Genomic DNA, 13,939 nt, shown 5'->3' on the forward strand with positions numbered 1-13,939 from the left:
CAAACACAAGAAAACAACAATGTTACCCCCCCCTCCAAAAATACCCTCAACCCACCCAATACAAATTAAAACGCCCCACCGCCACCACCAAATAAACCCCAACAACTAATACTCCCCCCCCCCAGCAAACCCAACAAAATAGCCACAACAATTATGAACAGCAAAGTCATCAATAAAATGAGGTGACCTTGCACTGAGACAAAATCCTAAAAACATCTCCCTCCCTCCTCCTCCCCCACTTCCTTCTTCTGCACTCACTCCACCCCCAAACCCTGCCCATAATATATTTGTAAAAATTGGCCTCTCACTCAAAAAAAAATCCGTATTGAACACATAGAAAGCCAAATTTCAAATGAGAGGCAAAATGGCAGCCGATAGAAATGTGACGTCACCAGTCTACCTCTCCAAAGTCCCGCTATGAAGATTGAGAGGTGGATATAGGTCAGTCACATAACTGCATCCACTGCCCACGGCAGCTACAGGTCAAGTCTTTGTGTCCAGCATCTAAACAACCACGTGGTTGGCGGGTGCTCTGTTGTGGATTCTTATTTCTTTTGTTTAAAAATCAAACTTCTATCATACTCAATTCTCATCCTTCTTTCCTTCGTATGTTAAACTCTAGTAAGTAAAATCTCTAACCTTGGCGACTTATATGACCTATTTGTGTTGCATGTTCCGTAAAACTCTTACTAAAACTAAACAGAAAAACTAAAAAGGACACGGGTAGGTATCCGAACCGGCAATTCGACACAGGATGGGCACAGGTACATAAGCCCCGCCCTCCACAGCGGGTTATCCAATCACTACGCACACTGCACACGGCGTGCCTCGTGTCATAGCAGCAAGAAAGAGCCCAAGAAGCCATTTTCTAACGTTTCTGTTGAAAATAATCTTCGCTTGTAGGGGATATTCGTTTGAATGTGCACTTCTGAATAATTCTTATGTGCATTTGAATATTTTTGTGTTCATTGGAATAGTTTGGAACATTTTCTGTGTGGGAAAAAAGTGTGATCTTTGAACTGTGAACTGCAAGACACTTGTTTCACAACTTGTTTGTTGATAACCACTCTCCGGGTATCGATTTCAGATTGGTAAACCTAATTTCTTTTTAAAAGAAAGGATCTCACACATCGCAGGATGGTTTCGGTAAGTACAGTATAAATTTAATAAGGTTTCTTCTTCTTCTTCTTTTTCTTCTTCTTCTTCTTCTTCTTCTTCTTCTTCTTCTTCTTCTTCTTCTTCTTCTTCTTCTTCTTCTTCTTCTTCTTCTTCTTCTTCTTCTTCTTCTTCTTCTTCTTCTTCTTCTTCTTCTTCTTCTTCTTCTTCTTCTTGAAACGAACGTTTAATAGTCTTCTTCCGATGGTGACGTTTAAATTTCATTTTTTTGAGTACATAAATCCACATGGCCAGAGTGATGGTCGTTAAGTACGACACAATACAGATAGAAAATTAAATATAAAATCAATAATACATGCACGCACACACCAACAGAAAGAGATAGAGAGAGAGAGAGTTAAAGAAAGAGAGTGAGCGAAGAATGACCTACCGGAGAGGCCTTCAAACATTCACACCACCACAACCACCATCTCCACCAACAAAAACAACAATGTTAGAAAAAAGCAGCAAAAAATACAACTCTCTCCTAAAAAAAGATCCCCCCCTCCCCCCGAAAAAATAACAACTAACACCACCCACCAAAAAACAAAACAGAAACAAAACAAAAACAAAACAAAAACAAACCACAACGAAATGCAACAAAACAGAAAAATCAGCATTGGTCTTTGGCTGAAAAAAAAATCCCGATTTAAACACAAACAAAGTCAAATTTCAAGTAAGAGACAAAATGGCCGCTGAAAGAAAGGTGACGTTATAGTCTACCTATTCAGAGTCCCTCAATGATGATTGACAGGTGGACAAAGGCCAGTCACATGACTCCACTCTCTTGTCCCGCTACTACTGGTCAAGCCTTTGTGTCCAGCCCCTAAACAACCACGTGGTTGACGGGTGCTCTGTTGTGGTTTGTTCTTTCTTTCGTATCAAACTTCTATCGTCTTATCTCTCCTTCTCCTTTCTCTTGTCACTAAAACCTATACCCTTCGGCTTTTATATGACGTATGTATGTTGCATGTTCACATGTGGATTTCAAGCCATCCCATGCGGTTATTTGACCCAGGATGGATACCTATACATGAACCGCGCCCTCCACCACGGATTATCCAAACATAACGCGCAAAACACATGTACACCTCGTGTCATGAATATGAAAATGGATAGCTTCTTCTTCTTCTTCTTCTTCTTCTTCTTCTTCTTCTTCTTCTTCTTCTTCTTCTTCTTCTTCTTCTTCTTCTTCTTCTTCTTCTTCTTCTTCTTCTTCTTCTTCTTCTTCTTCTTCTTCTTCTTCTTCTTCTTCTTCTTCTTCTTCTTCTTCTTAAATTTCATTTTTTAAAAAGAAAATGGCGACAGCCGGCAGCCTTAAAGACCACGAACTTTCTGTTGTGTCCTTTTTGGACCAACAGGACAAATACATCTCTACCACTACCAGACTGTTAACAAGTTTGGTCAATGAAAAACTTTTCACTCCTTCTAAAACATAAACTTTTTAGTTCGTTGGTTTGTACGTTTAATTGTTTTGAGAACAGAATGATACATGTTTTGAGAACAGAATGATGCATGGATAGGGTGATGATCGTTTATTCCGGGGACGGGGGAATATTGTGAGAGAGAGAGAGAGAGAGAGAGAGAGAGAGAGAGAGAGAGAGAGAGAGAGAGAGAGAGAGAGAGAGAGAGAGAGAGAGAGAGAGAGAGAGAGAGAGAGAAGAAGAAAAGGAAGGAGAAAAAAGAAGAAGAAGAAGAAGAAAAAGGAGGAGAAGAAGAAGAAGAGGAATGACCTGCTTGTGGGGGATTTTGACACTCACACCATAATAACCAACAACAACAATGAAATAAACAATAAATGCTAGAAACAATACTTCAACTCACTCAAAATGCACCCCTCCCAAAAAAACAAAAAAACAACACAAAGCAAAACCCAAACCCCCGAACAAACAAAGCAACAACAAAACAGCAAAGCCAACATTGCCCTCTAACTCTGAAATAATCACGATTTGAACAACTTCAAGCGAGAGGCAAAATGACAGCCGATAGAAATGTTACGCCACCAGTCTACCTCTCCAAAGTCCCGCTATGAAGATTGAGAGGTGGATATAGGTCAGTCACATAACTGCATCCACTGCCCACGGCAGCTACAGGTCAAGCCTTTGTGTCCAGCTTCTAAACAACCATGTAGTTGGCGGGTGCTCTGTTGTGGATTCTTATTTCTTTTGTTTAAAAATCAAACTTCTATCATACTCAATTCTCGTCCTTCTTTCCTTCGTATGTTAAACTCTAGTAGGTAAAATTTCTAACCTTGGCCACTTATATAACTATTTGTGTTACATGTTCCGTAAAACTCTTACTAAAACTAAACAGAACCGGCAATTCGACACGTGATGGGCACATGCACATAAGCCCCGCCCTCCACAGCGGGTTATCCAATCACTACGCACACTGCACACGGCGGGCCTCGTGTCATAGCAGCAAGAAAGAGCCCAAGAAGCCATTTTCTAACGTTTCTGTTGAAAATAATCTTCGCTTGTAGGGGATATTCGTTTGAATGTGTACTTCTGAATAATTCTTATGTGCATTTGAATATTTTTGTGTTCATTGGAATAGTTTGGAACATTTTCTGTGTGGGAAAAAAGTGTGATCTTTGAACTGTGAACTGCAAGACACTTGTTTCACAACTTGTTTGTTGATATCCACTCTCCGGGTATCGATTTCAGATTGGTAAACCTAATTTCTTTTTAAAAGAAAGGATCTCACACATCGCAGGATGGTTTCGGTAAGTACAGTATAAATTTAATAAGGTTTCTTCTTCTTCTTCTTCTTCTTCTTCTTCTTCTTCTTCTTCTTCTTCTTCTTGAAACGAACGTTTAGTAGTTTTCTTCAGATGGTGACGTTTAAATTTCATTTTTTTAAAAGAAAATGGCGACAGCCGGCAGCCTTAAAGACCACGAACTTTCTGTTGTGTCCTTTTTGGACCAACAGGACAAATACATCTCTACCACTACCAGACTGTTAACAAGTTTGGTCAATGAAAAACTTTTCACTCCTTCTAAAACATAAACTTTTTAGTTCGTTGGTTTGTACGTTTAATTGTTTTGAGAACAGAATGATGCATGGATAGGGTGATGATCGTTTATTCCGGGGACGGGGGAGGATAAGACTATGCGGACAGAAATAAGATGAATATTGTGTGAGAGAGAGAGAGAGAGAGAGAGAGAGAGAGAGAGAGAGAGAGAGAGAGAGAAGAAGAAAAGGAAGGAGAAAAAAGAAGAAGAAGAAGAAGAAAAAGGAGGAGAAGAAGAAGAAGAGGAATGACCTGCTTGTGGGGGATTTTGACACTCACACCATAATAACCAACAACAACAAGGAAATAAACAATAAATGCTAGAAACAATACTTCAACTCACTCAAAATGCACCCCTCCCAAAAAAACAAAAAAACAACACAAAGCAAAACCCAAACCCCCGAACAAACAAAGCAACAACAAAACAGCAAAGCCAACATTGCCCTCTAACTCTGAAATAATCACGATTTGAACAACTTCAAGCGAGAGGCAAAATGACAGCCGATAGAAATGTTACGCCACCAGTCTACCTCTCCAAAGTCCCGCTATGAAGATTGAGAGGTGGATATAGGTCAGTCACATAACTGCATCCACTGCCCACGGCAGCTACAGGTCAAGCCTTTGTGTCCAGCTTCTAAACAACCATGTGGTTGGCGGGTGCTCTGTTGTGGATTCTTATTTCTTTTGTTTAAAAATCAAACTTCTATCATACTCAATTCTCGTCCTTCTTTCCTTCGTATGTTAAACTCTAGTAGGTAAAATTTCTAACCTTGGCCACTTATATAACTATTTGTGTTGCATGTTCCGTAAAACTCTTACTAAAACTAAACAGAACCGGCAATTCGACACGGGATGGGCACATGCACATAAGCCCCGCCCTCCACAGCGGGTTATCCAATCACTACGCACACTGCACACGGCGGGCCTCGTGTCATAGCAGCAAGAAAGAGCCCAAGAAGCCATTTTCTAACGTTTCTGTTGAAAATAATCTTCGCTTGTAGGGGATATTCGTTTGAATGTGCACTTCTGAATAATTCTTATGTGCATTTGAATATTTCTTGTGTTCATTGGAAGAGTTTGGAACATTTTCTGTGTGGGGAAAAAGTGTGATCTTTGGTCTCCTTAAACAAGGGAAACCTGTATTGAACTGTGCGCTGCAAGACGTTTGTTATACAACTTGTTTGTTAAATCTTGATGTCTGCTCTCTTGTTGACCAATTCTGCTTGGTAAACCTGATTTCTTTTAAAATACAAACAATTGTCTGAATTGTATCACATTACTAAGTTGTCCAAATCAAGAAAACGTATTCCAAGTGTTGGACAAAGAGAGTATGTCACACATCACATGATGTCTAACGTGAGTATATTATTATGAGGAATGAGAAAAAATATCATCTTCTTCTTCTTCTTCATTCACCACTATTTTTTCTGCTTGGATGTTGTTGTTTTTAAAAAAGGAAGTGTGTATGCTATGCTCGTCAAGATGACTTGTTACACTGCGGTGTAGTCGCTTGTTCAACATAATAATGACGTCAAGTGCACGTTTCTCAATCTTCTTCCGATGGTCAGGCATATCGTTCCAGAGCCTAAATAGCAGAATAATAGTAGAAGAGAAGAAACAGAATAGTCATGAGGATGCAATAATTATAATTTGTAAAATTGTAAGCTAGGTTTTATCGACCCGTGCGAGTATTTTCCACTCATAGGTTGCTGTTTTCCCTACCCGTTTTTTACAAGTACAAAGAAAGCACTGGAATTTGAATAAAAAATGTCTACCATTACCAGACTATGGTCAAGTTTTGTCCATGAAACAACTTTCACTCTAAGTCATAAACTTCGTAGTGGTTGGCGGGTGCTCTGGTGCGGTTTGCTCCTTCATTCCTGTTAAACATCTAACGTCCTTATCTCTCCTTCTTTTTGTGTTTGTTACTCTTTTATAACACTTCTAGTCTTCGGCACTTCAATTTTTTATGTCGATTTTTTAAAGGCCCCATCGGCACAATCTCGATCATTTAGGAAGAGAGCTTCTGACCCTACCCGTCAGAGCCAACTCAGGCTGAGAGGGATACAACATCCCAGCAGAAAGACCGAGACACTCAATAAAAATTTCTACGAGCAACCTTAGTTGACCAAAACAAACAAAACAACCATTGAAGTGACCTACGGTTAAGGAGGATTTTTTTTCTTTTGTCATCGTCTTTGTAGTACTTGTGGTTGTTGTTTTATTATCTTTGTTGTGGTCGTTGTTTTTGTTGTCTTTGTTGTTGTGGTTGTTTTTGTTTTCTTTTTGCTTGTCTTTGTTGCTGTTATTATTGTTGTTGCTTTGTTTTGTAAATATATTTTTTTTGTTTTTAACCAACAGGCCCAACCAAAGCATCGCCGAAAAGGCACTCCAAGATGGTCGAAAAAAATGAAGAAGAAAGCGGTGCTCAGAGGAGTGGTGGATAAACTATGGGAGAGGCAGGAGAGATTGACAGAAGAGAGGAAAGAAAACCAGGTGGAATGGACAGAGGGGAACGGAGAGCCTGTACCGGGGACCAAGTGGCAGAGAGAGAACAATCTGGAGGAGATTAAGATGTACGCAGAGAGAGCCGACTACTCTTTGGTAACACATCGCCTTGTTTTTTTTTTTGTTGGGGGGGAGGTTGTTTGTTTTGGTGTGTGTGTGTGTGTGTGTGTGTGTGTGTGTGTGTGTGTGTGTGTGTGTGTCTGTGTTCATTTGTTGCTTTCTATAAGACACCACTTTCTTTGTATATTGTTTTGTTTGTTTTAATGGGCCAACTATTTAGTAAAGAACTTTATTAATTCTTTACTATTTTTGCTGTTGTATTTGTTTGCATAACTTGGCATTTTACCTAAAAATTAAAAAAAACCCAAAGAAACCCCCAAACACTTTAAAAAACGACCCCAACCAAACAACACTTAATTGGTTGTTTTTGTTTGTTTGTGTTTGTCAGTTTGACAAAGCGGTTGACTACTCTGTGGAAATAGAAGAACTTCGTTTATTTGTTTGTTTTGTTTTGGTTGTTTTTTTTATCATACAGGAAGCACACAAAAACAATAACTGTCTAATAGATAAATGAAAATATAAGACAGAAAGAGATGCAGACATGGCGCCTACTCTTTGGTAACACATTGCTCTTTTTCTTTTTTTTTTTGGGGGGGGGTGTTTTTTTTTTGTGTGTGTTTATTTGTTCGTTTCTATAAGACACCGCTTTGTTTGTATATTGTTTTGTTTGTTTTAATGGGCCAACTGTTTAGTAAAAACAGCACTTTATTAATTGTTTACAATTTTTGCTGCTGTATTTGTTTGCACAACTTAGCATAAAAAAACAACAATAAACAATCAAACAAAAAAACAGCAAACAACAGCATTTTATATTGATTGATTTTTGTTCCCGTATTTTGTGTGTTTTGTTTGTTTGATAAAGCGGTTTACTAGCCTTTGGTAAAAGAAGAACTTGGTTTATAATTTTTTTAGTTTGTTTTGTTTGTGATATTTATGGTACAGTGAAGCACGTGAAAACAATAAGTGTCAATAGGGAAATGAAATGGTAAAACAGAGAGGAAACCCCACCCTTTTTACAAGGACCTTCTGGATAATACTTATGCGTTTCTGATTCCAGGAATGTGACCAACAAGCAGAAAAACAAGACGCGAACAAGAAAAACCAAACGACCAACCCTGCCAAACACCGGAGAAAGGGAGAGAAACCCTCCCGTGTGACAACCCCAAATGTCGCTGCCCTGTACGGCCCTGGAGTACCTCCCCCTGACAAACGCCAAAAACAAGGACCTCCGACATATCAGTCATCGGCCGACCCCATCGACCTGGAGATCCGACCTCCGACCACCTCGGAGGTCCCATCTACCCCCAAACTAGCGGTGTCTACCCTACCTCCCCCCAGCTCGGAGGTCCCAACTACCCCCAAACTAGCGGTGTTTACCCTACCTCCCCCCAGCTCGGAGGTCCCAACTACCCCCAAACTAGCGGTGTCTACCCTACCTCCCCCCAGCTCGGAAGTCCCACCTACCCCCAAACTAGCGGTGTCTACCCTACCTCCCCCCAGCTCGGAAGTCCCACCTACTCCCAAACTAGCGGTGTCTACCCTACCTCCCCCCAGCTCGGAGGTCCCACCTACCCCCAAACCCTCCCATGTGACAACCCCAACTGTCGCTGCCATGTACGGCCCTGGAGTACCTCCCCGTGACAAACGCCAAAAACAAGGACCTCCGACCCACCAGTCATCGGCCGACCCCATCGACCTGGAGATCCGACCTCCCCCAAGCTCGGAAGTCCCACCTACCCCCAAACTAGCCAAGGCAATCTCATCTTCCTCCGAGGTAAGTAACCCGAATGACCAACATTTTGAAGATTTTCAAACCTGACAGGTAATGAAAAGCAAAGTGACCCAACAACCCACCCCCAACTTTTTTGTGTGTCCCTCTAAGAAACATACAAACGAACAAACAAACAAACAACCAACCAAACAAACAAACAAAACTCCAATCAATCAACCATATAGTCAATCCACTCGCCATCTACCCTCGATAATGAAAAAAACAAACCTAACTTATTTTTAAAGTCCTAATAAACCTATTCCTCTTTTTTTTAAAGCAAAAACAAAAACCCGCCTCTCCCTCTTAATTATGATAATATAATTTTTTTTTTAATTAAAAAAAAACAAAAACTTGTTATATCCACCCCTGCCACCCCCAGCCCAGCCCCAGTAAGAAAATCCTTTAATTCACCTGTATGTAACTATGTAACTATTTGGTATCTCCCCCCCCTCTCTCCCCTCTCCCCCCTTTTCCTCCCAACAGTCCCACGCCCCAACAACAGCGACAACAGACTGGGTCCATCCGGAGGAAAATCTCAGTGATGTCATCAGCCGACGGGAAGTGTCGTCCACCCCTCCTCCCTTGGACAAGAAGGTAAAGCAGAGAGATTCGAAGTTTGTTATGTACACGTGGAAAGAAAGAAGTAAACAAGAACAGAGATGCAGGAAGAAAAACATCATTTTAAAAATATATACGTATAAAAAATAACAACAATATTAATAATAATAATAATAATGATAATGATGATATTAATAATAATACAATAATGATTATAATAATAATAATTTTAAAAAGTGATAATAATAATACAAAAAATAATACATTATACAATAGAAATAAAAATAACAATAATAATAATAATAATAATAATAACAAGGAGAAAATCGTTAGAGGATGTGTTAGTCGACAAGTTTTCTTTCCATCAACCAAACAACCAGGTATAGGTACAGGGACAAACTTGTCCACAATCTACTCTCACTTGTCAGAGTTACTCCAAACGGAGGCGGGCTGCTGCCGTAGAAATGTAAGCAACTTAAGATAAACATTCCTTGACAAAATCAATTTAAGAAAAAAAGTCAACAAAAGTTTCCTCTCCAACAAACAGCCACAGAGTCATCTGAAAGTCCACACGTGGAAGAATTGTTCCCTAAGGAGGCGAGCTGCTGCCGTATAATAAGTAACCTTCGAGAAAACTTCGTTAACAAAATCAAGCAAAACAAAACAACGTTTGAAGTGAGCTACGGTTAAGGAGGCTTTTTATTTTCCTTTTGTCGTCGTCGCTGTTGTTGTGGTTGTTGTTTTTGTAGTCTTTATTGCCTGTGTTGTTGTTGTTATCGTTGTTATTATTGTTGCTTTGTTTTGTAAAATATTTTTTTGTTTTTAACCAACAGGCCCAACCAAAACATCGCCGAAAAGACTTTCCAAGAGTGTCCGAAAAAATGAGGAAGGAAGCGGTGCTCAGAAAAGTGGTGGATAAACTAAGGGAGAACGTGGAGAGATTGACAGAAGAGAGGAAAAAAACCCGGGTGGGATGGACCAAGCGGCAGAGAAAGAACAATCTGAAGCAGATTAAGAAGTACGCAGAGAATGCCGACTACTCTTTGGTAACACATCGCCCTTTTTCTTTTGGTTGGGGGGGGGGGGGTGTTTGTTTTGATTTGTTTGTTTGTATATGTGTGTGTGTGTGTGTGTGTGTGTGTGTGTGTGTGTTTGTTCATTTGTTACTTTCTATAAGACACCACTTTCTTTGTATATTGTTTTGTTTGTTTTAATGGGCCAACTATTCAGTAAAGAACTTTATTAATTCTTTACAATTTTTGCTGTTGTATTTGTTTGCATGGCTTGGCATTTTACCAAAAGAGCAACAACAATCACAACAACAACAACAACAACAACAACAAAAGCCACAGCAAAAAAACTACCCCAACAAAACAACACTTTAATTGGTTGTTTTGTTTGTTTGTGTTTGTCAGTTTGACAAAGCGGTTGACTACTCTGTGGAAATAGAAGAACTTTGTTTATAATTTGTTTTGTTTTGCTTTTTTATCATACAGAAAGCACACGAAAACAATAACTGTCTAATAAATAAATGAAAATATAAGACAGAAAGAGACACTCCCACACTTTTTACAAGGAACTTCTGGATAATATTTATGTGTTTCTGATTCCAGGAATGTGACCAACAAGCAGAAAAACAAGATGCGAAAAAGAAAAACCGAACGACCAACCCTGCCAAACGCCGGAGAAAGGGAGAGAAACCCTCCCGAGTGAGAACCCCAAATGTCGCTGCCCTGGACGGCCCCGGAGTACCTCCCCCTGACAAACGCCAAAAACAAGGACCCCCGACACATCAGTCATCGGCCGACCCCATCGACCTGGAGATCCGACCTCCGACCACCTCGGAGGTCCCACCTACCCCCAAACTAGCAGTGTCTACCCTAGCTCCCCCCAGCTCGGAAGTCCCACCTACCCCCAAACTAGCCAAGGCGATCTCATCTTCCCACGAGGTAAGTAACCTGCATGGTCAAAATTTTGAAGATTTTCAAACCTGACAGAAAATGAAAAGCAAAATGAATCGAACTTCATTTAGTCACAGAGTTACTAAATGTACAAGTTGTAGTCCCAGCAATAAACCACCAACAGCTTTCTGTGTGCCTTCCAACAAACAAATAAACAAAGCAAGCAAGCAAGCAAGCAACCAACAAACCCTCAACTAATCAACCAAATCACCCACCCCTTTCATTCTCTCGCTGATAACGAAAATAGAAACACAAGCTCCCCTTCCCCATAAATAAATCAAAACAAAAACCTAAACAAATTTGTTTTTAAATGTCCATGCCTCCCCCTCTTGTTAATGATTATAGTAACTGCCATGATAAATAAAACGTACAACTTTCTTCACTCTACAATCAGCTTGCCAAGACTAAGGAAACGATTCCCCGAAAGAAGCCCGCCAAAGCAAGGAAGGGTCCTCAGCGAAATAGACGGCCACACTGGATGAACTCGGCACTCCATGTGGTACCAATATTTGAGGAATGCGAAGAAAAGAGCAATTTTGTGGAACGCGGAGTGTTTATGGTGAGTCTTTAGATTTCGTAAAAGTTTTACAGCACTTGCGATACAATTAGATCATTCAAGTGCAGGAGATTAGAAGTAGTGTTACTGGAGAATAGCATACAATTTCTTTTTGAAGAAGAAGAAGAAGAAGAAGAAGAAGAAGAAGAAGAAGAAGAAGAAGAAGAAGAAGAAGAAGAAGTATTTAAAATATTATGTAAAGAGGTGAGAGGAGATAAGTTATTATCATCGCTCTCTTGAGAACTGTTACCAAAAAGTGGAATAAAATTATTGTGGTACTTAAGAAAATCCCTCATATAGCATTCTTCATCTCATCATCATCATCATCATCATCATCATCATCATCATCATCATCATCATCATCATCATCATCATCATCATCATCATCATCATCATCATCATCATCATCATCATCGTACATGATGTTGTTACGTAAACTTTCTCTGACCGTTACAGCCGCCAGACGCCCCCACATCTGAGGAAGAACAAAAAAAGCTGGTGGAACAGCTCCTAAGTCTGTACGATAACAGCAATCTGCCCCCGGTGCCAGAAGGAATGAGATCAGACCTTCTGTTCCTGCGTTATTACCCACGGATGAAGACCCTCATCCGGGTAAGTACAAAGTGTCTCTGTCTGTCTGTCTGTCTGTCTGTCTGTCTGTCTGTCTGTCTGTCTGTCTGTCTCACCCTGTCTCATTTTGGGAAGTTTTTTTAAATAAAGACTGACGTATGTGGTGTAGAAATTAGGTGCTTCGCTAATGAAGGCAAGAGACTCAAGTTCAAATCCCCAATAGAAATAAATCTTTATTGAGCACCCAGATGTTCTATCCCTCTCACCCCCCAGCCATTCGTTCTGAAAGGCACGGCCTGAAGCCTGACTCTTTAATTAACTAAATTGTGTCGATGGTAGTGTAAAAATCCCTACATAAACATTTTGTTTTGTTTTTTCTCACAGGTTCTGAAGGCCGAGCCAGGCAGGGAGATCAAGCTCAAAGATAATTGCTGGTTTCTGTGTTTCGAGAACTTTCAGATGGTGAGCAAGTCAGAACAGGAACAACTTATCGAGCCCAACATCTTGAGGACAGGTTCGTGCTGGGCAAGGGGGGGGGGATAGAGAAATAATGAAAGAGAGGGAGAGAGAGGGAGAGGGAGAGAGAGAGAGAGAGAGAGAGAGAGAGAGAGAGAGAGAGAGAGAGAGAGAGAGAAAGGGGGAGGGAGAGAGAAAGGAGGGGTAGGAGGGAGAGACAGATGTGAGTGGGGCAGCGAATGAAGAATGCATTATCCTATTTATCTAACACGCTTCCTTTTACAAGAAACACCTTCCCCCCAACCCCCTTCCCCGCCACCCCCAAGAAAAACATTCCTCCACCTTCACGCCCAAAACAAAACCAAGTTTTTAAACCATTTTGAAAAGACATAAAGGAAACAAAGATACAGTATAATAACAATATATGTAAATGAAAAAAACAACTATTATTTTTGAATATCTATGTCACCAACACCAGATATAGAAAGGAACAATTAAGTAAACATGTAAACCAATATTTCTGAACATCTATATCACCAGCTGAGAACAAGTTTGCCTGCAAGTTTTGCGCCGACAGTGACGTAGATGGAGGGACCACCAGCAGAACTTATTTCAACAAAGACAAAGACATCAAACGACACATCGCCACCCACCTGAAGGACCAGTTCTATGTGTGTTGTTTCTGTGACTCACAGAACAACTGTGTTACCGACTTAAGAAGACATGCAACTGGACACACAGGTAAATATTCTTCATCGCCGTCTTCCTCCTTATCATCGTCATTATTCCCATAATTGGAAAAACAATTCTTTGAAAAAGGTCTGGAGAATTTTCAAATTAAGCTTAATCCATTTTCGAACAATTTTTATCCTTATCATTTTAACAAATAGACAGCAAAATTTCGTTCGTTAGACAAGTGAGTTTAGAATTTTTCATACATGCAAGATACATTGACGCTATGTGATACCATTACAAATGTACGTGTATTGTTGCACAAAACTACTGTTGTTGTGTCAATGTGTTCCTCTTTACTTAATCAAATCTCCCATCCCTCAATCTCTCTCTCTCTCTCTCTCTCTCTCTCTCTCTCTCTCTCTCTCTCTCTCTCTCTCTCGCCCTCTCTCTCTCCTTCTCTCTCTCTCTCTCTCTCTCGCCCTCTCTCTCTCCCTCTCTCTCTCTCTCTTTCACACACACACACACACACACACACACACACACACACACACACACACACACACAAACACACACACTCTCTCTCTCTCTTGAACCCGGTTCTCTCTGTTTACCCCCCCCCCCGCCGCTCCCAAACAAATATGTGTCATCCGTAGTGA

At 40.4% G+C, this 13,939-nt stretch overlaps 1 protein-coding gene and 1 long non-coding RNA gene across 6 annotated transcripts in view; both read left to right on the forward strand.

Moving 5' to 3' along the window:
* Nucleotides 1-13,939, forward strand: part of LOC101851297 — a 79,867-nt gene that overhangs the window by 319 nt on the left and 65,609 nt on the right. The window lies entirely within an intron of this gene.
* The window catches only part of LOC106013100 (serine/arginine repetitive matrix protein 1), a 14,924-nt gene continuing 1,734 nt past the window's right edge, over nt 750-13,939 (forward strand). The window contains exons 1-10 of one of the 3 annotated variants that reach the window (XM_035972342.1): nt 750-1,146; nt 6,530-6,772; nt 7,794-8,510; nt 8,991-9,101; nt 9,899-10,111; nt 10,679-11,014; nt 11,421-11,585; nt 12,039-12,194; nt 12,537-12,666; nt 13,149-13,349. In XM_035972342.1, coding sequence (XP_035828235.1) covers nt 1,138-1,146; nt 6,530-6,772; nt 7,794-8,510; nt 8,991-9,101; nt 9,899-10,111; nt 10,679-11,014; nt 11,421-11,585; nt 12,039-12,194; nt 12,537-12,666; nt 13,149-13,349 — 2,281 coding nt within the window. In that variant the 5' untranslated portion in view covers nt 750-1,137. Of the gene's footprint in view, nt 1,147-3,458; nt 3,881-4,851; nt 5,525-6,529; nt 6,773-7,793; nt 8,511-8,990; nt 9,102-9,898; nt 10,112-10,678; nt 11,015-11,420; nt 11,586-12,038; nt 12,195-12,536; nt 12,667-13,148; nt 13,350-13,939 lie in introns of those variants that run through there. The other 2 variants (XM_035972341.1, XM_035972340.1) reach the window with 2 other exon arrangements.

The sequence above is a fragment of the Aplysia californica genome, unplaced genomic scaffold (assembly GCF_000002075.1).
Source record: "Aplysia californica isolate F4 #8 unplaced genomic scaffold, AplCal3.0 scaffold00657, whole genome shotgun sequence".
Classification (NCBI taxonomy): domain Eukaryota; kingdom Metazoa; phylum Mollusca; class Gastropoda; order Aplysiida; family Aplysiidae; genus Aplysia; species Aplysia californica.